Genomic DNA, 27,651 nt, shown 5'->3' on the forward strand with positions numbered 1-27,651 from the left:
CTTCTGAGGGGTGGACACTGACCCCACCCCTACGTGTGTGGCAGATGAGCTTTGAGAAAGGCCAAGGCGTGCTCATTGGGAATTGGACTGGGGACTACGAAGGTGGCACAGCCCCATACAAGTGGACAGGCAGTGCCCCGATCCTGCAGCAGTACTACAACACGAAGCAGGCTGTGTGCTTTGGCCAGTGCTGGGTGTTTGCTGGGATCCTGACTACAGGTAAGTGGCAGATCCAGGGGCTGAGGGGAGAGGTCCCAAGGGAGGGACTCCCAGCCCCCACAGTTGCCAACCACCCCACCCTGGATCATTTCAGTGCTGAGAGCGTTGGGCATCCCAGCACGCAGTGTGACAGGCTTCGATTCAGCTCACGACACAGAAAGGAACCTCACGGTGGACACCTATGTGAATGAGAATGGCGAGAAAATCACCAATATGACCCACGACTCTGTCTGGTAGGGTTCCTCCTTCTCAACCTGCCCTGTCTCCTTCTCCCAGGAATTTTCTTTTTTCTTTTTAGAAACAGGGTCTCTCGCTAGTTTGCCCAGGCTGGTCTTGAACTGGTGTCAAGCAGTCCTCCTGCCTTAGCCTCCCAGGTAGCTGTGATTCCAGGTGCAAGCCACCATGTGTGGCATCCCAGGAGTTTTTTAGCCCAAGCCCAGTCTCCAGGCCCTCCCAACCCAGAGATTCTGCTGAGCTGTGGGGCCCCTTCGGCCTCCCTCAGAGACTGATTCAAGTTGTAGGCCAGTGCTCACTGCTCCTGAAATTCAATATTTTTCAACATTTGGCCTTGGACAATCTGTGCTGGAATCACCTGGGGGTGATTGTTAAAAAATGCAGATTCTTGGCCAGGCATGGTGGCACATGCCTGTAATCCCAGCACTTTGGGAGGCTGAGGTGGGTGGATCACGAGGTCAGGAGATTGTGACCATCCTGGCCATGGTGAAACCCCATCTCTACTAAAAATGCAAAAATTAGCTGGGCATAGTGGCACGTGCCTGTAATCCCAGCTACTTGGTAGGCTGAGGCAGGAGAATCACTTGAACCCGGGAGGCAGAGGTTGCAGTGAGCCGAGATCGCACCACTGCACTCCAGCCTGGTGACAGAGCTAGACTCCCTCTCAAAAAACAAAAACAAAAACAAAGCAAACAAAAAAAAAATGCAGATTCCTGTACTGGAGCTTTTGCCTCTACAGGAGAAGGGCCAGGAGTCTGAAGTTCATGTTAGCACTTGGCCCAGGAGATCTGATATATACCACTGTTTGAGAACTTTTGATGTAACTAGTACCCACTGGCCAGCATGAAGCTTATTTCCTTTGTTCTCTGATCCAGAGCACATGGGCCCCTTGCAAGCTAAAATTGACCACAAGATAGAAAAGGGAGAATGAGAAGTTGCAGAGGGAGTAGACGAGGTGGGAAGGTCAGGGCATGATTACAAATTCCCGAGGCATTTCAGTTGAAGTTGGAGCCTTACAGCTTTTATTTAAATACTGCTGAGACGTTCTAGTTCATGTACCAAGACAAGAAAAAACAGAAAGACTTGAAACTTTTGGAAAGGAGGCACTAACCAGTATTATTTGTAGATGATATACAGTTGACCCTTGAACAGCATGGGTTTGAACTGTGCAGGTCCACTCATAGGCAGATTTTTTCAACTGAGTACAGGTGTATTTGTGGGAGGTGAAACCTGCCTATACTGAGATCTGGCTTTTCCTATATACACATTCCACAGGGCCAACTGTAGGACTTGAGTGTGTATGGATTTGGGTATACTCAGGGGTCCTGGAACCAATACCCTGTGGATACCGAGGAACAACTGTTAATTGTCTACCTAGAAAACCAAGAGCACCAACTTAAAAATAGCAAGATTTAATATGAGAATTCAGAGACTGGCCAGTTACAAAGTTGCTGATCAACCAAATCAGAATCCCAGTGAATTGAATACATTCATTGAATGAATGAAATAACAGTTGTAATCTTTTACTAGGCTGTGACTGCACAGCCTAGTGCATTTCACCCATTCATTCAGGAAAAATTTATTGGTGTCTGTTATGCTTCAAACACTGCAGATGTCAAGACAGGTAAGATTTAGTTCTGCCTCGAGTTCACCATCTCTAGTGGTGAAGACTCCCAGGTTCTTTGAAATCCATAGGCAGGGTGATGGTCTCATGAGGTTCCCCCAGCCCTGCCCCCTGCACACAACTCTGTGCCCTGGGAGGCTTTCTGAGAGGCAGGTGGGACTCACCGGTGGCCCCTTCCTTGCCAGTGTTGACAAAGGTTCCCAAACCCCTGAGAACAACCTCAGTGGGTCCCCGGTGATGAAGATGTCTCTGGCAATTTTGGTGTATTTATCTCTAACTAGGTTTGGGGGTGGTCCGGGGTGGGGCCCGTTCCCAATTTGCGGCAGGAATTTCCATGTGTGGACGGATGCCTGGATGAAGCGACCGGATCTGCCCAAGGGCTACGACGGCTGGCAGGCTGTGGACGCAACGCCGCAGGAGCGAAGCCAGGGTGAGTGGGTGGCAGGAAGGCGCTGGGCATCCATGCTGCTCTCCTTACATGGCCCAGGGTTCTGTGGGTCTTGGGTATGCAGCCAAGCAGGTGGGGAAAGTTTTCATAAAAATTTCCCAAAACAAAAAGCATGCTCAGTCCTTCCTGCTATTCCCACTGAGCAGGGGCTTCAGTTTGCTGGCTATTTTTATGAAGATAATGCCAATGACAGTACTGTTAAGAGCAATGAGATGGTGGCACTTAAGGGTTCCCTACTGCATGCCATGCGCAGTACCTACATGATCCATTTTACTCACAACTAACCTTTCAAAGTAAGTTGTCATTATCGTCATTTTACAAATGAGGAAACTGAGGCTCAGGGAGGTGAAGTGAGTTGTCTGAGGTCACACAGATCCACAAGGCTAGACCAGGATTCAGCCCAAGTCAGACATAATGGGGATGCTTATCTCAGCTGGTTATGGGTTACCAACTTCTGGGTAAGACAGTGGCCCCTTGTAGCTGGAAGGACCTTGCCGGGGGACAAGGGTGTCTTTGTACAGCTGGGGAAGCAGAGGCATGGGGTTGGTCTGAGGTTACTTGGAAAATCTGTGGAATCAAGTTATCTTTATTTTAAATAGTGAGTCCTAGTACTAAAGACAAAGTCAGCCCAGTAAAGGGAAAATAGATTAGCTCAATAGTTCTCAAATTTTAAAAAATTATTTATTTATTTATTTTGAGACAGAATCTCACTGTTGCCCAGGCTGGAGTGCAGTGGTGTAATCTCGGTTCACTGCAACCTCTGCCTCCCAGGTTCAAGCAATTTTCCTGTCTCAGTCTCCTGAGTAGCTGGGACTACAGGTGCACACCACCATGCCTGGCTAATTTTTACATTTTTAGTAGAGACAGGGCTTTGCCATATTGGTCAGGCTGGTCTCAAACTCCTGACCTCACGTGCTCCACCTCCCTTGGCCTCCCAAAGTGTTGGGATTACAGGCATGAGCCACTGTGCCTGGCCTTTATTTATTTATTTATTTATTTAGAGATGGAGTTTCACTCTTGTTACCCAGGCTGGAGTGCAATGGTGCAATCTTGGCTCACTGCAACCTCTGCCTCCCAGGTTAAAGTGATTCTCCTGCCTCAGCCTCCCGAGTAGCTGGGATTACAGGCGCCTGCCACCATGCCTGACTAATTTTTTGTATTTTTAGTAGAGACAGGGTTTCACCATGCTGGCCAGGCTTGTCTCAACCACCTGACCTCAGGTGATCTGCCTGTCTCGGCCTCCCAAAGTGCTGGGATTACAGGTGTGAACCACCACACCCAGCCTCAAACTTTTTTTTTTTTTGAAAAAAGCAGTCCAACCGTTCAGAAGGAAACTTCGTGTGCCACCTCATAATGTAAAGCAGAACTACTCCAGCTGAAGTGTGCCCAGGGACCAGCCGGCCCCTCCCTGAGATCTCTGCCTCACTCCTGCAGCCCCTGAAGTAGATGTCTCTCAAGGTTCTTCTAGGAATAAGTCTTAGTTTGGCTGTGAGCCTCATCCCAAGGATAGCAAATTCATCTGCCCACAGGGCCAGAGAGTGAACAGGGCTGTCTACTTGGGAAGATGGGGACCTAGAGACATGAGCATGCAGATCCCCAAAGGCATTCAGGTTACAATTTAAACATACTTTGCGGGCTCCACCCCTCATTGTGGGACTCCTGATTCCTCCAGCTGCAATGTGAGCCCACATGGCCCTGAAGGCAAAAAAATGCTGTTAAAAGTGAAAACAGCCTCCACATTTCTCCAAAGATAAGGCATTGCCCTTATAGTAGGGGGTGAGGGTGGTGGGAGGTGGCCCCCAGAGGTGGGAGGAGCAGGTGATATGCCCACACCCCCCCTGTACTCTGCAGGAAGATTCTCAGCAGGGCAGTATTGAGGGCTCTTTCCATCCAGGGAGTCTAAGTAGCATTTGCTGAGGTGGGACAGTAGCCATAGCAACCAGGCAGTGAGTAGCGCAGTGCCACTATCTGCCTGAGAGGCAGAGGAAGCCCTGTTCCCTGGCCAGAAAAGGGGCCTTAAAAGCCCACCTAACCTGCTCACCTTATAGATAAGGCCAGAGAGGGAGGGTGGGGATGCCCAGGTTCAGTCAACAAGTTAGGAGAAGAACCAGTATTAGATTAGGAGACCAGTTTTCCTGAGTCCTAGTCCTCCAATACACTGAATTCACAGGTTTGGCTGCCTTAAAGAGGCAAGGGAGAGGAGCCTGTGTGTTGAAGATTAAATAAAAATAGTGGAAGCAGAAAGCCCAATGCCCAGAATACAAGGGTATGTAAAAACCAAAGCTACTACTGAGGAACTATCAGCCAAGAGACTAATTCTCACTAAGTTGTCAATGACTAATAAGGGAACTCTCTATCCCCATGCTAGAAATAAAAAGACAGCTCTTAACAAAAATGAAAACTAAATAAATAAATAAATAGACAGCTCTTAGAATGGAAATGTTCTTATTAGCCCAGATCCATAGCAACAGCTTGCATTTGTTTTAGGCACAGGGCTAAGTACTTTGCCTGGATTATTTAATTTAATCTTCGCAATAGCCTTAGAAGGTAAGTGCTGTTTTTATTCCCAGTTTTCTAGGAAATGGAGCCACAGAGAGCTGAAATGCCTTGCACAAGGTCACATAGCTCCAAGGTGTGATGCCAGGAATCAGACCCAGATTGTGTGTCTCTGTATTCTACTGGGGACTGATGTGCTGGGATGAGTTTAATAGGCAGCATGACTTCCTATTACTGGGACAGAGGATTCCTGACACTCTTCAAGTCAAAGCTGAGATGTGCCCCTCTTTTCAGAATAGTTAAGGATGGCCTAGGAAATGAGTACCCAGATGCTTCTTGGGCAAAATTTGCTTGCCAGTCCTGTTTGAGTTTGGGAATCATTGCTGCCACTGGGTCCAGGCTGGGTGGGCTGGGGAATCTCACTGAGAGTGACCACCCCTGGCTTCCCCTCAGGTGTCTTCTGCTGTGGGCCATCACCACTGACCGCCATCCGCAAAGGTGACATCTTTATTGTCTATGACACCAGATTCGTCTTCTCAGAAGTGAATGGTGACAGGCTCATCTGGTTGGTGAAGATGGTGAATGGGCAGGAGGAGTTACACGTAATTTCAATGGAGACCACAAGCATCGGGAAAAACATCAGCACCAAGGCAGTGGGCCAAGACAGGCGGAGAGATATCACCTATGAGTACAAGTATCCAGAAGGTGGCTAGCATCACAGGGCTCCTTCTGACTCAGCCCCTGAGTCACCCAGAACATGAAAATAGTCAAGATTGGGGGTGGGCCTGGGCAACATGGTGAAACCCCATCCCTACCAAAAAAAAAAAAAAAAAAAATTAGCTGGGTGTGGTGGCATGTGCCTGTGGTCCCAGCTACTCAGGAGGCTAAGGTGGGAGGACTGCTTGAGCCAGGGAGGTTGAGGTTGCTGTGAGCTATGACCATGCCACTGCACTCCAGCCTGGGTGACAGAGCAAGACCCTGTCTCATACAAACAAAAAGACACAAATCCTAATTGAGGCCTTTGCATTGTTTGACCAGCTCATTCACCTTGCTAAGACTGTCCGTGCTCCCCAGTGCCCAGTAAATTAGACATCTTCTCAGCCTGGCTTTCTGGCCCCTGCAGAGCTGGCCTCTGGCTCCCTTCCTGAGCTTAAGTTCATCCCCTAGCCATGCTGCCTGCTGTTACCTGAAAATGCTGGCTACTTTCACCCCTGGCCAAACCTCTGCTTATGCTTTCCCTAACTGAACTGTCTCCTTTGCAATCTCTACTATCCACAGGCTCATATGCTGCCTCTGTTCTTGATGTTCCTCAATCTGACAGATTTGTATTTCCCCTGTGGCCCATTGGCTGTGGTTCCTGTACCACGTGGTAAGGAAAGGAAGACAACTCCATATAGCATCCTCAAAGGGTGCAAGAGTCCAGACAGGGGCAAACTGAAGATGGGATGTGATTAAGAGGAAGGCAGGAAATCGTAAGGACTCATAGACGAGGGAGCAATTTGCTGTGCTATGGGATGGCAGATGGTACCCATGCAGCTGGGGCTTTTCCCACCCTCCATTGCAGTATAGTTACAAGCAGGTCAGTTTGGACCCCTGGGTTGATTGTGAGCTTGTGTAAAACCTTGTACAAGGTAGGCCTGCAGTAAATATTTCTTCCATATAAATGAGGCAAGTGATGGCTACCAAGGCAGCTCAGGACAAACTGGAGCTCTCCACTTTGAAGTCTCTTTGTGTTCAGAATGGACGTGGATGGTGAGCTTTGTAACCAAGCTCAGAAATTCCTGTCTTACAGCTGCTATCTCTGAAATAGAATCTTATCCTCAGGGTTGTGTTGAAAATGAGCAAACTTGATTAAAAGCAATTAGGTCAGGAGTGTTTTTTTTTTTTTTTTTTTTTTTTTTTTCTTTTTTTTTTTTGCAGGGTGACAGAAGTATCAGGGAGGGAGGGAAAGGATAGAGAGGGAGACCAGTGGTGTCTGTCAACTGCTACACTTGATGGTGTCCCTCAGGTCTCTGAGGCTCTGTTCACTCTTCCTCATTTTTTTCCTTTCTGTCTCTCAGACTAGATAATCTTATGACCTGTCTTCAAGTTTGCTGATTTTCCTGCAAGCTCTAATCTGCTATTATTGTACTTTTCAACTCCAGAATTTATATTTGGTTCTTTTTTAAAAATAATTTTAATCTCTCTCGATATTCTCTATTTGGCAAGCCATTTGTTCTCACACCTTTTTTTTAGTTTTTTGAATATATTTAAAATAGCTAATTTAAAGTCTTTGTCTAGTAGGTTCAATATCAGGGCTTCCTTAGGGACAGTTTTTATTGACTGTTTCCATGTTCCTACCCTGCCACCCCCACACCACCATGTATGGCCTATAGTTTGCTTGCATGTCTTGTAATTTTTTGTTAAAAATTGGACATTTTAAAGAACATAATATGGCAACTCTGGAAATCAGATCCTGTCCCCCATCCCAGGTTTGCTTTTGTGGTTGCTATTTGTTTAACGACTTCTCTGATATAATTCCAGAAATTCTATAATCTTTCTTGTCCATGACCACTGAATTCTCTGCTCAGTTTGCTGAATGGTCAGCTAATGATTAGATGGATATTGCTTTAAATTCCTTGAATCATTAAGACTCCTAGCCTTTGGCAAGGGGCTCTGTGTACAAGTTAGGGTACATTTCAATGCTCTGGCAGGCAATTTACAATTCTGCCTTCATTTCTTGCTTGAGCCTCAAGGTCAGTTAGAGGTGAGAGCCTTATCAGATCTTTCTCAGACCTTCTAGATTTCCAGGAATCTGTCTGAGCTTTTCAAAGCCCCTGTGGACATTTTGTCCCTCAGCTTTTCCTTTTAAGCTTTTTGGTCGGCTTCTTTTCCCCTCAACTCCCTTCTTTTCCTTGTTGCCTTAGGAAACTGCAGTTGTAAACAATTGCTGCAGGTTGTCTTAACAAATGCTCCAGGGAAAAGGCTGTTGGTAATGAGGGAGCTCTGAGTCAGGTCAATGAAGACAAACTCTGTGAATGAGGGTTTCCAGGGAATCGCCCTTAGGTCAATTAACAACAATTCTCTGGTAGTGGAGCTTTTAGCGGAACTCCAAAACCATTCTGTCCCCTCCAGAGGTGGCTAGGCTGCTGGTTTTCACTGTGATTTGGTGCTGTGGTTTTTGAGTCTACTGTGGAGCTGGAAAGAAGGGGAGATGGGAATCAGAATGCCACAAAACTATTCTTACTGAGATTGTGCTGTTTTTCTTGAATAAATGCTCCTTAGATTATTATAAGCCTTTAGTTAATTTCAAGAATTCTGAAAAAGTTGATTTGATAATTTTTGCCAATGTTCTCATTGCTTTTATGGAGAAGCAGATTTTTGGAGGTCTTTATTCTGCCATTCCCACTGATGTCAGAATGTGCTATTGCTTAGGAATGGGGATTTGAATGATCCTCTGTGTGAATCTATAGCTCATGGGCTCCAGGGATGTCTCTGGAGTCCTGGCCATGGAGATGGTCTCCTTCTGCCACACGGGTGGTTGGGACATTTGGTCCTTGAAGGAGCACCTGAAGGAAGCTGCCTTTGTGTCTCTTTCAGGCTCCTCTGAGGAGAGGCAGGTCATGGATCATGCCTTCCTCCTTCTCAGTTCTGAGAGGGAGCACAGACGACCTGTAAAAGAGAACTTTCTTCACATGTCGGTACAATCAGATGATGTGCTGCTGGGAAACCCTGTTAATTTCACCGTGATTCTTAAAAGGAAGACCGCTGCCCTACAGAATGTCAACATCTTGGGCTCCTTTGAACTACAGTTGTACACTGGCAAGAAGGTGGCAAAACTGTGTGACCTCAATAAGACCTCGCAGATCCAAGGTCAAGGTACCAGAACCAGAGGGAGGAGAGGCCTCAAGTGAGCTCAGGGTCCCACAATCTGAAATCCCTCTTCTCCTCTGTGGACAACTTCCATACATTGATAAATTTTTGTGTGTGAGTTAACACAAACATTTATTGAGCACCTACCCCCTTGGTAGTCACAAGAAAGCCAGCCACAGAAGAAAAGTGGGCCAAAGAGACCACTGGACTAGGAGCCTGGGTCTATCATAGAGTTATAAATTAGGGGTGCTGAAAGTGTCATGAGAAGTCTTCTATGGTGGCAGAAATTTTAATCTCAGATGCCCAGTCAGATCAATGATTATGAGTACCCAAGGCACAGTGTTGGGAACAAGTGGGATGTCCTGATGACAACGGGTAATGTCTGTCATGGACTCAGGATGTAAGCTTGGAGAACTTGGCCAATTATTATTCCATCTTGAGCCCAACGTCTTGTTTTCTAAAGAGAGTATGGGACATGTCCAAAGTTATCCAGTTCAATTCACACAAAGTTAATCTAATTCTGTGCTTGATGAGGAGAACTCATACTGGGGGGCTATGATGAATGACCTCTCCCCTCCACCCTGACTCTTTGGCAGTATCAGAAGTGACTCTGACCTTGGACTCCAAGACCTACATCAACAGCCTGGCTATATTAGATGATGAGCCAGTTATCAGAGGTTTCATCATTGCGGAAATTGTGGAGTCTAAGGAAATCATGGCCTCTGAAGTATTCACGTCTTTCCAGTACCCTGAGATCTCTATAGAGGTGAGCTTCCTGCAGGCCATAAAGGGCTCCTTCTGCCTGGAAGTTGGCCATGGAGTGTGACGGGGCCCCTAAGAACCCTGAGGGTCCTTGGTTGGCTCATGCATATCTTCTCTCCCCATCTCTCCTCCCCACCCTACTACAGTTGCCTAACACAGGCAGAATTGGCCAGCTACTTGTCTGCAATTGTATCTTCAAGAATACCCTGGCCATCCCTTTGACTGACGTCAAGTTCTCTTTGGAAAGCCTGGGCATCTCCTCACTACAGACCTCTGACCATGGGTGAGTCTGCCTGAGGTATTCTTAGAAATATACTTCTGGACATATATCTTGCACATGTGTGCATATTCCTGAGAAGTGAATTCCCAGTATGGGGTCACAGGGTCAAAACGTAGATACATTTTGCTAGTGCCAAATTACTTTTAGAAAAGATTGCATCAATTTATGCTCTACCGACAGATCTTTTTGATTCTTGCCAATCTAGTGGTTAAGTAATCTCATTGCTTTACTTTGCATCTGATTATTTGTGAGGTTGAATATTTCTTACATTAATTGACTCTCTCCTGTGAATTGCCTGTTCCTAACTTTTGTCCATTTTTCTACTGAGTCATTTATTTTTTCATATTAGTATGGAGTCTTTACACAGTAGAGTGTTATGTGCTGTGAATTTTTTTATAGCAGTTTTGTATTCAATTTTTTAAATTTGATTTTTATTTATTTTGAGGTGGAGTCTCACTTTGTTGCCCAGGCTGGAGTGCAGTGACACGATCTTGGCTCACTGCAATCTCCATCCGTCCCCAGGTTCAAGTGATTCTCCTGCCTTGGCCTCCTGAGTAGCTGGGATTACAGGCATATGCCACCACACCCGGCTAATTTTTGTATTTTTAGTAGAAACGGGGTTTCCCCATATTGGCCAGCCTGGTCTTGAACTCCTGACCTCAGGTGATCTGCCCGCCTTGGCCTCCCAAAGTGCTGGGATTACAGGCATGGGCCATCATGCCCGGCCGAACAGTTTGTATTTTTTTAAACACTAAGATGTCTTTCACCAGTAGAACTTTTAAATTTTAATGTAAATTTTTCAATCTTTTCCTTTACGGATACTGAATTTCATGTCATCCTAGGTACATAGAAATATTCTCTTATGCTTTTTCTAGAATTTCCAGCTTTATTTACACAATTAGGTATTTATCTGGAATTTTTTTGGGTGTGGAGTGATGTGGAGCTCCAACTTTGTCTGTGGTTTTCCTAGTACTTTGTAGCACTGCCTTTATTATGCTGTCAATTCCCATATATATCTGGGTCTCTGGACTCTTTAATTTGCTATTTCATTTGTCTTCTTCTAATATAACATCATACCACTTAAATTATTGTAGTCCTATAATAATTTTATATGATTATCATATCTACATATTGATATGTATTGGGCAAATCCCCACCCCACCCCCATTTTTGTCTATAGCACTTTTAGAATCATCTTGTCATATAATTTTAAAACAGCTGGGATTTAGATTGATACTGCATTGAATTTACCTATTTATTTGGGGGAGAATTATGCCAAATGACAATATTGTGTCTTGCCATCTAGGAATATGAGATTTTCCCATTTTTTTCAAGTCTTTTTTATCACCTTTAGAAAAGCTATATTGTTTTCTTTATATACCACTTGCACGTTATTAGTTGGGTTAATTCCAAGATGCATCAATATTATAGCTTTTATGAATGGAATATTTTTCATTGTATTTTCTAATTGTTTGCTGGACTATATGGAAATTGATTTTTGGCATGCTGATATATCCAGCAAAAAACTTTACTGAACTCTAATGTTTTCTTTCTGAGAGGTTTCTGATGGTCTGTTTCTTACAGGATGTCTGAATCTTCCAAGTAAAAATGAGTAGGCTCCTATTTTCCTTAGACCAGGATTTATCACATTTTAATGTGCACACAAATTACCTGGGGAGTATTGTTACAGTGTAGATTCTGATTCAGCAGGTTTAGGGTGGAGCCTCAGATTCTGTGTTTCCTGCAAGCTCAGCTAGTATTGCGAAGCCCCAGAACACACTTTGAGTAGTGAGGGGCTAGCCAATTCCTTGCATGTGGATTCAACATAAAATACATGTTCCTCTTAGATTTTATGTAATAGATAACTGTTGCTAATACTCATGAAACAAGAACATCTGTAGTAAAGTCAGGCAAGACTCCAGGGAAGATTTGTGAAATGTCAGAGTTGGAAGAGCTTCTGGAAACCAGCTGGTTCACCCGTCTTGCTTTACATCTGAGAAAACTGATAGCAGCACCCAGGGTGCAGGTACACTGTGCCATGCCCTGGAATGGCCAGGACTTTTCAAAGAGGCTGAGCTAAGGCTCAGTTTCCTGGCTTCTCACCCAACTAATCTTCTCCCTCTTCCCATAACATCCTTGGCTGATTGTATGTCCGTATGTCTTTGAATTTTCCAGGACGGTGCAGCCTGGTGAGACCATCCAATCCCAAATAAAATGCACCCCAATAAAAACTGGACCCAAGAAATTTATCGTCAAGTTAAGTTCCAAACAAGTGAAAGAGATTAATGCTCAGAAGATTGTTCTCATCACCAAGTAGCCTTGTCTGATGCTGTGGAGCCTTAGTTGAGATTTCAGCATTTCCTACCTTGTGCTTAGCTTTCAGATTATGGATGATTAACTTTGATGACTTATATGAGGGCAGATTCAAGAGCCAGCAGGTCAAAAAGGCCAACACAACCATAAGCAGCCAGACCCACAAGGCCAGGTCCTGTGCTATCACAGGGTCACCTCTTTTACAGTTAGAAACACCAGCCGAGGCCACAGAATCCCATCCCTTTCCTGAGTCATGGCCTCAAAAATCAGGGCCACCATTTTCTCAATTCAAATCCATAGATTTCGAAGCCACAGATTTCTCTCCCTGGAGCAGCAGACTATGGGCAGCCCAGTGCTGCCACCTGCTGACGACCCTTGAGAAGCTGCCATATCTTCAGGCCATGGGTTCGCCAGCCCTGAAGGCACCTGTCAACTGGAGTGCTCTCTCAGCACTGGGATGGGCCTGATAGAAGTGCATTCTCTCCTATTGCCTCCATTCTCCTCTCTCTATCCCTGAAATCCAGGAAGTCCCTCTCCTGGTGCTCCAAGCAGTTTGAAGCCCAATCTGCAAGGACATTTCTCAAGGGCCATGTGGTTTTGCAGACAACCCTGTCCTCAGGCCTGAACTCACCATAGAGACCCATGTCAGCAAACGGTGACCAGCAAATCCTCTTCCCTTATTCTAAAGCTGCCCCTTGGGAGACTCCAGGGAGAAGGCATTGCTTCCTCCCTGGTGTGAACTCTTTCTTTGGTATTCCATCCACCATCCTGGCAACTCAAGGCTGCTTCTGTTAACTGAAGCCTGCTCCTTCTTGTTCTGCCCTCCAGAGATTTGCTCAAATGATCAATATGCTTTAAATTAAACTCTACTTCAAGAAAACTCTGTGGTCCCTGAGTCCTTTTTTCTTTATGCCAATAAGCTTCTTAAAGTATCCTGTGCTGGCTGTTTATGCAGTCACTTGGGGAGCCGTGGAATCCTTTGATCTCCCCAGGCAAGGTGCTCTGAGGAGTTGGCTTCTTTATTGTCTGTTCAGTACATCCAACCCCTCTCTCAAAGGCTGTCACCCCAACTGGATACATACCCTGGCAAAGGCACGTAGCTTGAATGAGGGTTATTTTGTGTCTAATTCACAGGAGAGTCATGGGTGGGATACCTGTCATCCTCTGCCTTTCCAGCTGTCCAAGTGAAAAAAACCTCAATCCTGGTCACCCTTGCCCCAGTTGCGCACCTCCCTGGCATACAGTAGGTGTTCAATAAATGTTTATTGAAGGAAAGGTGACTGTTCCTTCTGCTGGAAATACCACAAGGGTGGTGACACAAACAAGAGTTTGGCCAGTCACTCCACAGCAGTGTCCGATCCCAAGAGGTGATATAGCCCGGCACGGCCACTGTGTGGTGCCGTATGACACTCACTTGTCTCCCACACTGGGAATGGAAGAAAAGTAGCTTTCCTAGAGGTGCCTTTAGGGTGGCCCATAAGGAAGGACACTGCCCAAGGGTTTGAGCTGGGATCTCTTAATTAAAACAGGACACTCCAGTCACTGAGGGTGAGCAAAGAGCTTTTTATTCAAAGAAAGAGGCAAATTGCACCCAATCTCTCTCCCTGTAAGATCTCATCTGGTTTTGACATCAGTTGCAATGCTTTCAGTTTGAGGCTAAGCAGAATGTTACGCTGTGAATGGTCACCACAGAGAGACCACTGTGTCGCTGGTGTGGGGAGGCGAGGCTCAGGGTTGGACAGGTTAATTACCTACATAACCCTGGCTGTGGCCCAGCCCAGCACCTCCCAGAACAGGGACTGACATGGCTGAGGTCTACCTTGGAGATGGGGTCAGTGAAGAGGGGAGGCAGGGTCAGCCTCTGTGCAAGTAAAATGCCCCCTCACCCCAGCCTTCCTTTCCAGAGCAACCAATCTGAAAACAGAATTGCCTTTGGGGCTGGTGTTGTACCTCTGCTTTCAGGCCAAGATGGATCCCTAGAAGAGGAGTTTGAAGCCCAATGTGCAAGGACATTTCTCAAGGGCCATGTGGTTTTGCAGACACCGCTGTCCTCAGGCCTGAACTCACCATAGAAACCCATGTCAGCAAACAGTGACCAGCAAATCCTCTTCCCTTATTCTAACTGCTGCCCCCTAGGAGACTCCAGGGGGCAGGCATTGCTTCCTCCCTAGTGTGAACTCTCTGGTATTCCATCCACCATCCTGGCAGCCCAGAGCTGCTTCTGGGTTAGGACAACAAATAGGGGGCCCTACAGTCAGAGCAGCTCTTACCCAAAGTGGTGAGCGTCAACTTCCTGTCCAGATTGCAAGTTAATGGCCTTTACAGCTGACTCGGGCTCCTATGTCGTCATTAATAAATATTAAAGCTGATAAGGACCAAGAAAGTGGGCCTGCAGCCTGAGTGTGGGAGGCCCAATGTCTTTCTGGTTGCTCTGATGTTAGAATCCCACCATCACCCCTCTCGTGGGTCATAGTTGGAGAGCTCTGGCAAGGGTTAGGGCAGAGGTGGCTTTGTGAACACTGGGCCCTTTGAGCAATTAACCCCAGGCCCTAGTGGGTCATCAGTTGTAGAGAGACGGTCTCTGGCAGGATTGTTGCCCTTCACAGAGTGTCCAAAGATGCTGTCCAAGAACCAGGATGCTGCTTGGCTCTTTTCTTTCTCATGGTCGCCAGTTTCCTTTCTCAGCATCCTGAGGCTGCACCTCCAAACACTGACCTTCTTCTCCTCTGAACTGCAGCCACAGGCCCCTTGGGGCCAGGACTCATGCCCTTTTGCCTGGAGCTGGAAGGGGGGCCTTAACACTGAGGTCTTGCAGGGGCATGCTCTGCTGAGTGCCTGTGCTCCTGCCAATCCTGACGCCAGTAGACGCTGGGGAAATGGGCCAAAGAGAGGAACAAAGGCACGTGGAGGGAGTGGGTGGTGAATCCACTTCTTATACCAAACGGGGATAAGAACCCTTCTGTTGGGCTTTGTGCAGAAGATGCTGCTTCAGCAACCACTGGAATGGGGTTTAGGAGCACCAGAACGCTGCTCAGACCTTCAGCAGTGGTCACAGACACCACAGGCTTCAAATGGGGTGAATAGAGGGCAGACTCATCCTGGTAGGGTGTGTGTGTGTGTGTGTGTGTGTCTATCTTCCTGATTCATCTGATTCATCAATCAGCAGACCCTGGCCATCACCCATCTTTTCAGAGACAAGATGGGCACCAATTTGGGAGAACTGGCCTTTTCAAACACACAGGCAGGGTTTATGGTCAGTTCTACCTACATGTGTTATTAGACTCCCTCCAAGAGGTAACATTCAATTAAGTTCTCATGCGAGTGGTTAGAGAGTCCCCAGTAGCTCCAAAGAGGTCCTTCCCATATCCACATCTGTGAATGGCTAGATATGTAGCCACAGGCAGGACAGCTCCCAGCTGTCTCGCTCAGTGAAGACTCCAGTGTCTGTGGAATGGGGGCTCATTTTTGGTGCTACTGTCTTAACTCTGGCTCTGTCCATCCTGGACATGTCCTGCACATGTGTGTGTAGAGCTTAATGCAGGGTCCTCTTTGAACCATGCCTGGCCCTTGCAGGTAGATGTGGCAGCCACCTCTACCTCCTAATTTCGGCAGGCAGCATGGGGAAGCCCTTTCCAGGGAGTAGCTGGCAGCTCTGCAGTCTTTCCAGGCTAGTCTCCCCTGATGTCAGTGTCCCAACCCAGGTCCCCAAGGCAAGCCCTGCCCGGTCCTTCTGTCACAACCTTACTTCTCAAAGCCAGGAGCCAGGGGCCCAGCCTTCCCAAGAGAAGATAGAAATCCCGGGGAAAGCCAAAGGCAAGCTCTTTTCTGCCCCTGGGATGCCCTGTTCAAAAGCTCCCTTTGCTGGGCGGAGAATGTGAAAGCCACCCAGTCTTGGAGAACGGTTCTTGATGAGCTGTCTCAGTGCAGACTCTTCTTAGATGAACTCTGAGAAAGCCCCCATCCTCCTCTGATGTCCCCAGCCTACTCCCGACCCCCAGACCTGGCCCAACATGGAGAGAGGAAGGAGGGGAAATGGCAAGGCCAAGCGAGTGGCTAAGGGAAGCACTGGGGGTGCTGGGAGCGCACCATGCCCATAAGCCCCTTTAGCCAAAACCCCAGGATGAAGGTTGACAGCACTTTTTAGTGTTTGCTTCTCTCCCCACAGCAGCATCTATTCATCTGTCACCTCCACAGAGTCCTCGTCCTTTGTCTCCTCTGATGGATCCTCCATTGTTTCGGTGTCTGACAGTGATGTCACCTGCCGCACCATGTCTTTGTCACTGGGGATCTCTGGCTGACACGGTCTGGAGAAGGGGTTGAACCAGTTCAGGGAGAAGTCCCCACCAAAGGTCTCCTTTACTGACTGCCAGCTCCCCGTGTGCTCCCTGGGCTGGTTCTTTCGTTTGAGGCGCTCGATGCCCTGCAGGGAGAAGGGGATGAAGAACATCGTCAGCGTGGTGCTGGGCTGTACAGCTCACATACACACCCCCAGCTATAGCATAGCAGTAGCGGGGTGGGGGGTGTCCGCGGCATGGGTAAGATGGGGTCTGAGTGGGCAGTCTGTTGTGGCCCAGGTCAGCCCCAGGAGGTCCCTCAGAGGACTGCTGGGGTGGGGGTGGACAGCAGCGTGGAGGAACACAGCAAGCAGGGCCCGCCTGGTGGACTGACGTGTTCTCCACCCACCACCCAGCCCTCCTCTTCTTTCCTTCCACAAGTGCAATGCCAGATGATGGGCAGGGGCTAGCTGATGAGTGGCTGAGGCATAAGGGGGACCACACATCCTCTGAGGCCACTACAAACTGGTGATCCCCTCCTGAATATTTTTGGCCACTCCCACCAGGGTAGATAGGGGCTGCAAACACAGCAGAAGGATGATGGGGTTAAGGAAAGAGTGCAGGACACAAACAGCATGCGAGGTGAAGAAGCGGGTGCTCGTACAGCAAGTGCCAACATGCAGTAGGCAGCCGGAGGGCACACAGGACCACTGTGGGGAGGTAAGGCTGGGCTCAGGCCTGCTCATGCAGCAGATCCACCCTGCAGCCTCTTCCAAGCTGTCAACTCACCTGCCTCTGGGTGTCGGCTGCAACTCAGCCGCCAGGCCACAGAAAGGGTGTTGGGGTGGGGAGATGCCCAGAGGAGGTAAAGATGTGGCCAGGCCAGCTCTCCAGGCCCACAACACCCTGCACAGAGGCCTTTGACCCTCCACTGGGGGCACTGCTTTCTCCATCTCTTCTGGAAGCCAAGGGAATTTGCTGTGGGTTTGCCGGGCTTGGGCACTGCTCCTTCACATGACTCAAGAAAGATCTCTGTGTATCTAGCACTTTTTCTTCCCACGCCATCTCAGAGATTTAAGATTCTTGACTTTTGAATAAATTCTAAGTTAAAAAAATTGGATCTCAAAAGTATATCCTCATAAGATACTTATCAATTACAAAGGGAAAAACAGTACCTTAATAGCAGGGAAGAAACATTGCACGTACCACCTTCACCCAATGATCAAAGTTAACATCACAATAATGAAACGTATCAACACCACGTGCCTCCTGATACGGTGCAACGAGGACACATTGCTTCAGCAGTGCTCCTGCCCCAAATGCCTAACCTCAATCTAATCATGAGAAAAACATCAAAAACACAATCTGAAGGACAGCCTACAGAATACCTGCCCTACAATCTTCAAAAGGGTCAAAGATTGATGAAAAGATTTTGGAACCAGACAGACTTGGTGGTTACAAAACATTGTGAATGCATTAAATGTACACTTTAAAATGGCTAATTTTTTGTTACAGGAATTTCACCTCGATTTTTAAAAAGGGTCAAGGTCATGAAAGACAAAGGAAGACTGAGGAACTGTCACAAATTGGAGGAGACTAAGGAGACATCGCAAATGATGCAGTGTGGGATCCTGGAACAGAAAAGGGTGTTAATGGGACAACTGGAGAAATGTGAATAAGGTACATACATTAGTTAAGGGTATGGTGTTGCCAATGTCCAGGGTTTTATATTTGTATTATGGTTGTATAAAATGTTTACCTTTGGTGACACTGACTGAAAGGTACATGGGAACTCTTTGTACTGTTTTTGTCACATTTTTGTAAGTCTGATTTCACAAAAAGTTTAAAAATAATCAATAATCTGAGACAAAGATTTATGCAATACAAACTTGAACACTGAATTATAATGCAAAGTCGGAAATGAGAAATGCCCAATAATGATGGTTAAGCAAATGATTCTATAACACTATGCAGCTAGAAAAGATGGTTTAATATAGTTTTACATGACATTAGAACATTTGTCTGTGTGGTTACTTTTGGGGATGGAATTCTAGAGGATTTGTATTTATTTCTGTAGACTTCTCACACAATCCAAGTTTTACCAATGAGCCAATGTTACTTTTATAATCAGAACAAAAATAGTTGTTTCAGAAAATGGATCTTGTTGACACAAGTCTAGAGGGACCTTCATGTGGGTCATGAGCATGTGATGCCATGCTGCTTCCTGACTGGCCCCTCGCCAGGCCTCCCTTCTTGGCACAGAAGCAGTGACCAGCTGAGATGATTTGCTTTGGGCATTCTGCATTCTCTTCCTGGGTGATCATCTGCAGCCTGTCGAGAAAGAGGCTTTAACTTCATAGCACGAGAGCTGGGACATCACCATATGGCAGACCCGGCTACAGAGGAAACACCCAAAAATGACAGACTGGCTGCATCCACACTGACTTGGACTCAAAGCCATGACCATAGGTTTTTATGGCCTCCTTGTGAGGAGGTGGGTATGAGTATTGATGATTGGCAGATGGGGAAGAAACAGAAGTTCCAAGAGGCCATGACGGTGGCCAAGGCTCATCTAGCTTGCTATGTATCAGAACTGGAACCAGAACTAGTGTCTTTTTTTCTGCCCAACAGGTTTCCAGTTCTACTGCAAATCACCACTGTGCCCAGGCTCAGCTCAGTCAGAGAGAAGGGGAATGAAGCCAAGAGCCCACAGGATGATTATTTGCCATTCATGTGGCATGCTCCCAGATAGGCACTCTTGGATTATACTCAATCTCCTCACCAACCTCATAAAGTATTCCAGACAGAGCCTGGCCTGTCTACCAGAGGTCTTCAGCAGTAAAGTCGACGAACTTTCAGGGAGTGTTGACTTCTGAGTCTAGAAAGAAAATATTGCAAACAAATCCGATGTATAAAAATGGGCTGAGGGCTGCTTTTTCCTGGTAGGACTCAATTTTGAGTTTTGTGTGGATTTAAAGGGATCCTGCAGGCAAAGTTCTTAAGCTTGAGGTTTGCAGAGGAGCAGTAATACTAGCTTCAGGCTCAAGAGAACGAACAAAAATGGTTGATGCCTGGTAAGGGGGTCATAGTCGACACCAGAAGCTCTTGCAGGGTGTGTGATGGGCCTTTTGGCCCAGGTCAGTCTGGGTGACACATGGGCTGTGATCTGTGAACAAACTCACCAACACTCCAAAATGAATGTATTAGGACTAAGGCTCCCGAGGAAGGAAGAGTCTGTGCAGAACAGACTCAGCTGAGCCCCACAGAACGAGAGCAGGCTGTTCCCTGCTCCCTGTATCCAGATGTAGAAAGCCAGAGCCTCAGGGAGCAGCCTATGCAAATGTGTCTCTTCATAGCTGGCCAGATAACACTGTCTCTCCTCATCAGAGATTTCATACCTCTATATTGTAACCCACAAGAGGAAACATTTTTCTGTTGCATTCCAGAACACATATACACACAACTCCTTAAGCTTCATAAAACAATACTCATCCTGCAATATGTAATGCATTAAACATTTTTCTTGAAAAACATGCTGGTTGCAAACCATGAACGGCTGTGACCAATGGTTTGAAAAGCACAGCTCCAACACAGCTAATACTTATAAAGCCATACCAGGGCCAGACACTATACATTCCTATTCATCACCCTCATTTAATCCTTCCATTAACTTTGTGATTTAGATTATCACTCCCATTTTCAGATGAAAAAACTGAGGCTTAAAGAAGTTACTGCTCAAGGTCATATTTTGGTAGTAGGTGCGGTAGTAAGTAGCCAAGCAGACATTTCAACCAAAGACTGAAGCCAGGACCCAAATACTTGGTCACCAGACTATATGGCCTCAGCTGCAGAAATTCAGGGCATCCTTATGTCCGTGTTAGAGCATGTGCGGCCCCTAGAAGGCTTTTAGCAAAGGTCCCTCTGCAGCGCTTGTCATCACTCCTTGGATCAGCTTCATCGGCTCCTCCTGCGGGCCCAACAGAGCGGGATCCCTGGGGGCCACTCTGCTTTGCTACGGCAATCACACTGCTCAAGTCAGCAAGACGTTTACTTGAGGGAGAGGGTGAGAAAAAGAAGGTTCAGGTTGGGAGTACGCTGGTCAGTGGCTTGTTTCTGCTTCACTGTGAATTCTTTCTCTTCTATGAGGTGATCCTAAGCCAGATACGTATTTAAAGAATATAAGAAAAAGCCACATGGGTGTTGAAACCCACACGTAGAAAGCAAAGGTCAAGACGTGTTCAGGTCATGTATCCGGGCTGCTACAATGCCCCTGGCTCTAGACTACTCACCGGCCGCCGCTCCCATCTGGAGGTCCCTTGGTTCTATTCTTTTCTCTTTCCCTTCCGGGCTGCTTCTTCACCCAAAGGGCCCTTGGTCTAGAGATGGGTTCCACTGATGAGATGCACAAGGAGTGGTGGGCAGGCTAATAATTTGGATCTGCTTCATACAGAATTTCTTTGATGTCTTGGCAGTTGTTTGTTGGGGAGGCCGCAGCTTATGAGGGAAGGCGGTCTCAGTGGCTTCTCAGCAGAGGGAACACGTGCCTGTCTCACAATCAGCACACCCCAACTGCACTATGCTGAGCCCAGCAGCACACAGGACCCATATCACCAGCAGGCATCAGGGACCACCTGAGGGGGGACCCCTGCAAGCCCCAACTGGATTCTCAAACTTGATAGTCAGAATCACCTGGAGGGCTGTTAAGACACGGACTGCTGGGCCCCTCTCAGTTTCTGGTTCGGTAGCCTGGGGTGGGGACCGAGAATGTGCATTTCTAACAAGTTCTCAGGTGATGCTGATGTTGATGTTGCTGGTCTGGCAACCTCAAGAACACCTTTGAGGAGGATTCCAGCAAAATCTTTCTCTTTTCACATTTCTTTGATATCTAAGGGCACCTTCTAGGTGGGGCGCCTTCCCCTCTACTGGCTGGCTCACCCTTTAAGCTGATGCACTGCAAGTCTTGAAAAGAGAGAAATTTAAAACCCATTAGCCTGGCTGAGAAAGCCCATCCCAGCCCCCCCGGAGAGGAGTTTCTGTGTAACGCCAACCTCACATACATGTTTAAAATGTTTTCTTTTTTTTTTTTTTTTTTTTTGAGACGGAGTCTCGCTCTGTCGCCCAGGCTGGAGTGCAGTGGCGCGATCTCAGCTCACTGCAAGCTCCACCTCCCGGGTTCAAGCCATTCTCCTGCCTCAGCCTCCCAAGTAGCTGGGACTATAGACGCCCGCCACCACGCCCAGCTAATTTTTTTTTATATTTTTAGTAGAGACAGGGTTTCACCGTGTTAGCCAGGATGATCTCGATCTCTTGACCTCGTGATCCGCCCACCTTGGCCTCCCAAAGTGCTGGGATTACAGGCGTGAGGGATGTCCACAGTGAGAAGTGTCCGCGCCCGGCTTAAAATGTTTGTTAATTTACCTCACCTAAACGGTTTCTGCATTAGGGGACGGTGGATTCTAACTATTTAAGTGGCCTAGGCAGATGAGCAAAAGCTAATACTTGGGGCTTTTTCAAGAAGTACAGGGCTGGGCCCAGTGGCTCACGCCTGTAATCCCAGGACTTTGGGAGGCTAAGGCAGGAAAATTGCTTGAGGCCAGGCATTTGAGACTAGCTAGGGCAACACAGTGAGACCCTGACTCTATTAAAAAACAACAAAATTAGCCAGGCATGGTAGTACGTGCCTGTAGCCCTGGATATTCAGGAGGCCAAGGCACAAGAATCACTTGAGCCCAGGAGTTCAAGGCTGCAGTGAGCTCTAATTGTGCCACTGCATTCCAGCCTGGGTGACAGAGCAAGACCTTGTCTCAAACAAAAAAGAGGAAGTACAGTATGAAGAAGACAAAATGGTAGGACTAAAAGGAGATTTAGCACATGCACTTCTACCCAAATGTGTTTTGTGTACATGATATTACCAAGCCCATGCAAATATGCATAGATTATAGATTTGCTTGGATCTAAGCCTTTTGCATATTCAGTCTAGTTGCTATGAACACAAACCTGACAGAGGTGACAGAAGGAAAGCAAGCTGGGGATCACAATCCAACAAGCCACATCTTTATTTTTCACTTCCACTCCCCAGAGCCCAGGCTCTGAAAGACTGTGGCTACGACTGGTTCAATTTCCCATGAGTGCACCAAACAGCACTATCAGAACTCCTGTGACCAAGCCAAAAGTTGGGGCTGACTTTGTGTAGAAAGATGTCCTCTTTCATTACATCCGGAAATACTGAGGAGAGCTCAGGGATGCTTTCTCTTCCTGTGTGGAAGCCAGGCTGGGAACCAATCACTACCCTGCAAATGATGGCTACATTCCTCAGTCATTGTGCTCTTGGCAAAATATCAGTCTGAACAAAAATGAAATAGGCAAAATGCCAGGAACCTTGGGGTATCCCTATCTTCTGAGAGCAACTGGTTTGAGAGCTCAGAAACATTGACTCTTTCTAGCCAAGGCCTATACAAAACCAGAGGCAGAATCCTATAGGATATCTGAAGGAACCCCACTCTATTGGAAAGATAAGCATAGTATGCACAGCTTTAAAGGAGGAGTTTCTATTTTTAGGACTAAAAAAAAGTCAATGCATCTTCAGCACTATCTACTGCATTCCTTAGAAATGCCAGGGGAAAAGAGCTAACCTGGCTCACTTTAAAAAATGCCCTGGAAGATGGAGTATTACCAATCTCTTCCCCCTAGGGAAGGGCCAGAGCTGTAGCCCCGCTCTAGTTATTTAATACAATAACACTTCTTTCATACACCTAAGTGAACTGTATATTATGAAAAAATTTTTAAAAAGCATATGGAAAACAAATGCTATCAACTTGATCTAAAACAGCATTCTTTTCTTTTTAATCTTAGCATCTCAGCCTCGCCCGTATCGCATGAATAGCACTGTAGACACGAGGTAAAGTTAACTGACTCAGGAAAGCTCTTAGGAGAGCCCATCAGTACAAAGGAATTGATTCAGGCTGCAGAAAGCAAAGGAAAGAGGCCTGGTGGGGCAAGCTGGTTCAAGAGAGGGACCATAAATGCATTTTAAAACCAAAAAAATAAAGTATCCTCATTCAAGAGACAGAGCAATGAAACAAACACCCAACCAGAGAAAACTCAAGTAGATTGTGGATAGTCGGCCTCCCACTAAGGGTAACACCTCGAGAGAGAGCTAAATCAGCACAGGTTTTGGAAAAATTTTATTGCATTTTGTTTCCATGTGGAAGCACTGACAGAATTGAAAAGTGGCAGCATGTTCCACTTACTTTTCTGAAAAATCACATGGCTAGATTAACTTTCGCCCTACCCAGGACAGGATTGAATAAACCTTAACTCCTACCCCCACCCCAAGCAAAAGCTAAAAAAGGGGGTTTCTGGCAATTGCTTAAAAAACAAATCAATGTGTGAGAATTCCCCGATGGTCAATAATCATATTTGTTATTTTTGCACTTGGAGGGCACTCCCTACCTCCTTCACCTCTCTCCACCATCACCACCTCCTTCAAACAAGACTGACACAGGAAGTGCCTCTCAAATGGAAAATCTATTCTGTCCCAGTGCCACAGGCTTAGGTGTGTCTGTGGATTCTGGCCAATGGGATGGCCATATGTCAACTTTGAAAGGGTGGGGACTGTGAGGTAACCCCAGCATCATGGTCATCTCCATGCCAGGACAACAGTCTCCCAGGTTAAAATATAGATAAGACACAGGTACGTGCACATTTATGGGGGTTAACTATCAGAAAGTGAATCCACTTTGAGGTTTATAAAATGAGAAGGGGATGATGGTGGGGCTGTATGTGTTGGGCACTGGTGCCTATTGCAGTCAGAATTCACACTGCTTAATTGACATCTTGCTGGAGAAGAGAGGGAGATGGGGTGGTGAGAGAGGAAGCAGATGAAACAAAGGAAAACGTAGCTTGCCTGAAATTGTGTAATTTTTTTTCCTCTTGATTGTATAAGGCATTTTGAACTGGAAAAACGTCTTTCCTACACACTCTTCCAAATAATCACAGGGAATATAATTGCTGATTCAGAATACAAATAAGACCTCTTTCATGTCTCTCCCCACTCCCCCGCAAAATCATTCTACACACCCCAAGCCCATAAAGTACAAGGCAGGCAATTGCTTTGCGAGTTAGCAGGCAAACCGTGTCCACTTGGGGGATGAGGTCGCTGTGCCAAGGTCCCTTCTGATCCTGCCCTTCTCAGGCCTCAAGGGGTAAGCATCCATCTTCGGTGAGGTTTTATGTCCCATCGGGGAGCCCGCCACTGCCTCCTGGGCAGTGGGAGGTCAGGGCCCTCCTGGCTTTCCCATGCATCCCCCACCAGGTGTCCAGACTATTCCATCCACGCACAGCGTCATGTCTCACTCAGTTAGTAGAATGGGCACAGCCCGAGACAGCGCCCTCTACATTAGTCATGCCAGACAGACAGCAGAGAGAAACCAGAGGCCAGAGAAGTGATTTTAAAAGGAAAAGAGAGCAGCTTCGGTCACCAAAAGAAATCGAAAGGATGGTTTTTAAAAAATAAAATGTGGGGACTTTTTTTTTTCTCTGCAATGCTCAGCCATTTTACTTGAGACATAAAAAAAGTTTTAAGAGTAGTTGTTTTGCTTTTTCGATTTAAACATTCATGAGAACGGATGGGACGGTAGTGCTGTGGTGTGGACTTGTGTCTGAGTGGCCATGCCGGTCGGGGTCCTTCAGACCACATACTGGTACGGGTCTGCCTTCCCTTGGTCTGGCGTGGCAAAGGGGCTGGCCCAGCCTAGAGAGAAGGGGTGGCCAAAAACGGCTTTCATGTTCATCCATTTTGTTTTTTTAGCCCATCTTCTCTCTTCCTTTTTCAATTGTTCTATTCCCTGAAAACAAGAACAATCATACTTTCAGTCAAGCACTGCATTGCTGTGGTTTCTGGGGAGGGATGTCCACAGCGAGAGGTGAATGGAGTAAATGTTTCCTTTTTAAAGCAACAAAGCTATCTACATAATATATCTTTCTCATAAAAAGTGTTACTAAAAAAATTTCTCCTTTTTTTGGTGGGCACTCATTCACAAGTCCCTCCAAGAAGGGAGGGAAAAAGAAGCACTATCAGCAGCGCAGAAACTGCTGCTTGTAAGTATGCCAGGCTGGGGTGTGTCGCTAAGATAAGGAGCGCGTCTCTCCAGCCCTGGCCCCTTGCTGAGCTCTGCAGAGGCGCTCTTCAGAAACTCTGTGCTGGGCTGTGGATGGAGTACTATGAAGGCTTTGGCGTGAGAGGCCTCAGAGCTGTTGGGGAGCTCGCAATCATCATAACCAATGATGGCCATTAATTTGGGATAGGTTCCTAGGAAGTTTGAAGCTACCATGACCACCTTGCAGACAAAAAAAAAGTAACAAATCAAATGACTGCTCTGGCGTTGTGTGTCTCACCAGCCTGGGGGATCAAGCAGCACCCTGCTTAGTGGGCCTGGTGAGACACAAGCTGAGAAGGTTGAATAGGAGTGACAGACCACGAATGAGGGGAGAAGTCACCAGAGGAGGAACGAGGAGGGATTAGTACAGGTTAGAGGGTGGCATGGCCAGGCCAGCCAGCATGGCATGGCAAAGGTCCTCCTAGTGGCTCCTTTGGGGAGAAGCATGGCATAGACCTACGCAGCAGCTGTCACGGAGCCGGCGCCGCTTCCCCTGCTAAGTCTCAGGAAAAAACTGGTGCTGGGGGAAGAGCTGCTTCCTCCCTCTCTCTCTTCTTCAGATGGAGCTGGTCAAAGGGCAGGGCTTGAGAACGGGGCCCCTTCCCAGAGGGAAAGGACAGGAGCAGCCTGGCAGGAGCCTGGCCAGGGGTCTGTCTGCTGCGGTCTCTAGTAAAGGGGTGCTGGGAGGACAGCTGAGTCTGGGTCTTTCTTCACAGCCTAGGGACCTGGGAAGGGCACAGGCCAAAGGGAAGACACCCCTTCCCAGGTGGGACAGGGCCCTCCAGCTTTCTCCTTTCCTTCCAACACAATTCTCTTTAGGAATGGTCTTCTCAGGGAAGAACGGCTAGGACTGGGGCCGTGAGAGCTTGCCTTCTGGCTCCCCCAGACCGTGGCCCGGCAGTATCCCAATGGCAGGCTGGTCCTGAAAGAATCCCCATCGGGTTCCCCGTATATCTTACGTAGAGAAGTTGGTCACGGTTACTGCTTGGATACAGGGCTGGATCTATACCATTGGCTACTAGTTTTACAGAAACTCTTTTGCAATGACATCATTTCTTATAAAAGAAAAAAAGTTGCCAAAAGCCCCGCAACCTTCTAAAAGTTGCCGAAAGACCCGAATAATGGTGCTCTGGCAGTGGGCAGCACTGTCCCTTCTTTTCTCTGCACGCCCTCCTCTAAGCCCACAGGGGAAGGCGCCCAGCCGCAGTGGGAGGATGTTGTTGTCCTATGAGCCCGCTTCTAATGCTGACTACCCTTAGGCCCAAACCTTCACCCAGAGCCCTAGACCACTGGTGAAAGCTGACCCTGAGGTGGCCTCAGGACGCCAGGAATCGTATCGGGATGGCTCTCAACCTCATGGCTCTGCTTGTTCCTCACACCCAGAGCTAAGTGCCACCCCTTCTTTCTATGTAAATCCCCAGAGAAATGCCCATATTGCAGCCAGGGATTGACCACCTTGAGGTTTTCAGACACCTTAGGAAGGTCAGGAGACAGCAGTAGGGGCACCAAGGGAGTAGGCCCCAGTCTGGCACAGCCAGCAGCCTCAAAGCTTCCAGCGAAGATGCTGTGGGTAGATGGGAGGTGATGGTAGGGGTGAGGAGAAGGCAGTGGATGAGGACCAGGGCTGGGCCAGACAGAGATGACCCAGAGGCCAGGTAAAAGCCTGCTGCCCTGGGGGCTCAAGGCAGACCTTCTCCTGACTCTGCCCTCAGGACCCAGGCATGGCTGGCAAGCTGACCTGCCTGTCCCAGCTGGGTTAGGGCACCCTGTCAACCACTCTATTTCAAGCCTGTGGCCCCCAGATGGGAAGGGTGCCCTCAGTGCCTAGTGGAGTGTCTAATGCAGTACAGTATAAAGGAAGACCTACCATGGGGGGGATGGAAGGAAATGTAGTAAAGGCAGCCTTTCAGCCACGGCTGCTGGGCCGCACTCCTGGTGTGATCTGCTATGGCTGCCCCAAGGCTAGAGGACTTGTGTGTGGATGAAGATGA

The 27,651-nt window shown here is 47.4% G+C and overlaps 2 protein-coding genes across 34 annotated transcripts in view; one reads left to right on the forward strand and one right to left on the reverse strand.

The window, feature by feature from the left end:
• The window catches only part of TGM4 (transglutaminase 4), a 39,144-nt gene extending 26,912 nt beyond the window's left edge, over window positions 1-12,232 (forward strand). The window contains exons 7-14 of the mRNA NM_001130909.1: window positions 45-219; window positions 314-452; window positions 2,404-2,507; window positions 5,475-5,726; window positions 8,601-8,879; window positions 9,470-9,639; window positions 9,782-9,918; window positions 12,091-12,232. Of these exons, the coding sequence (NP_001124381.1) occupies window positions 45-219; window positions 314-452; window positions 2,404-2,507; window positions 5,475-5,726; window positions 8,601-8,879; window positions 9,470-9,639; window positions 9,782-9,918; window positions 12,091-12,232 (1,398 nt within the window). The remainder of the gene's footprint in view (window positions 1-44; window positions 220-313; window positions 453-2,403; window positions 2,508-5,474; window positions 5,727-8,600; window positions 8,880-9,469; window positions 9,640-9,781; window positions 9,919-12,090) is intronic.
• Window positions 12,233-13,771: 1,539 nt separating this feature from the next.
• Window positions 13,772-27,651, reverse strand: part of ZDHHC3 (zinc finger DHHC-type palmitoyltransferase 3) — a 61,083-nt gene continuing 47,203 nt past the window's right edge. For 16 of the 33 annotated variants that reach the window (XM_009445337.5, XM_009445335.5, XM_009445333.4 and 13 more), the window contains one exon: window positions 13,772-16,648. In XM_009445337.5, the coding sequence (XP_009443612.1) occupies window positions 16,400-16,648 (249 nt within the window). In that variant the 3' untranslated portion in view covers window positions 13,772-16,399. Of the gene's footprint in view, window positions 16,649-17,291; window positions 17,604-23,669; window positions 25,349-27,651 lie in introns of those variants that run through there. The other 17 variants (XM_001146243.8, XM_516405.9, XM_009445336.5 and 14 more) reach the window with 2 other exon arrangements.

The sequence above is a fragment of the Pan troglodytes genome, chromosome 2 (genome assembly GCF_028858775.2).
Source record: "Pan troglodytes isolate AG18354 chromosome 2, NHGRI_mPanTro3-v2.0_pri, whole genome shotgun sequence".
Taxonomy (NCBI): Eukaryota; Metazoa; Chordata; class Mammalia; order Primates; family Hominidae; genus Pan; species Pan troglodytes.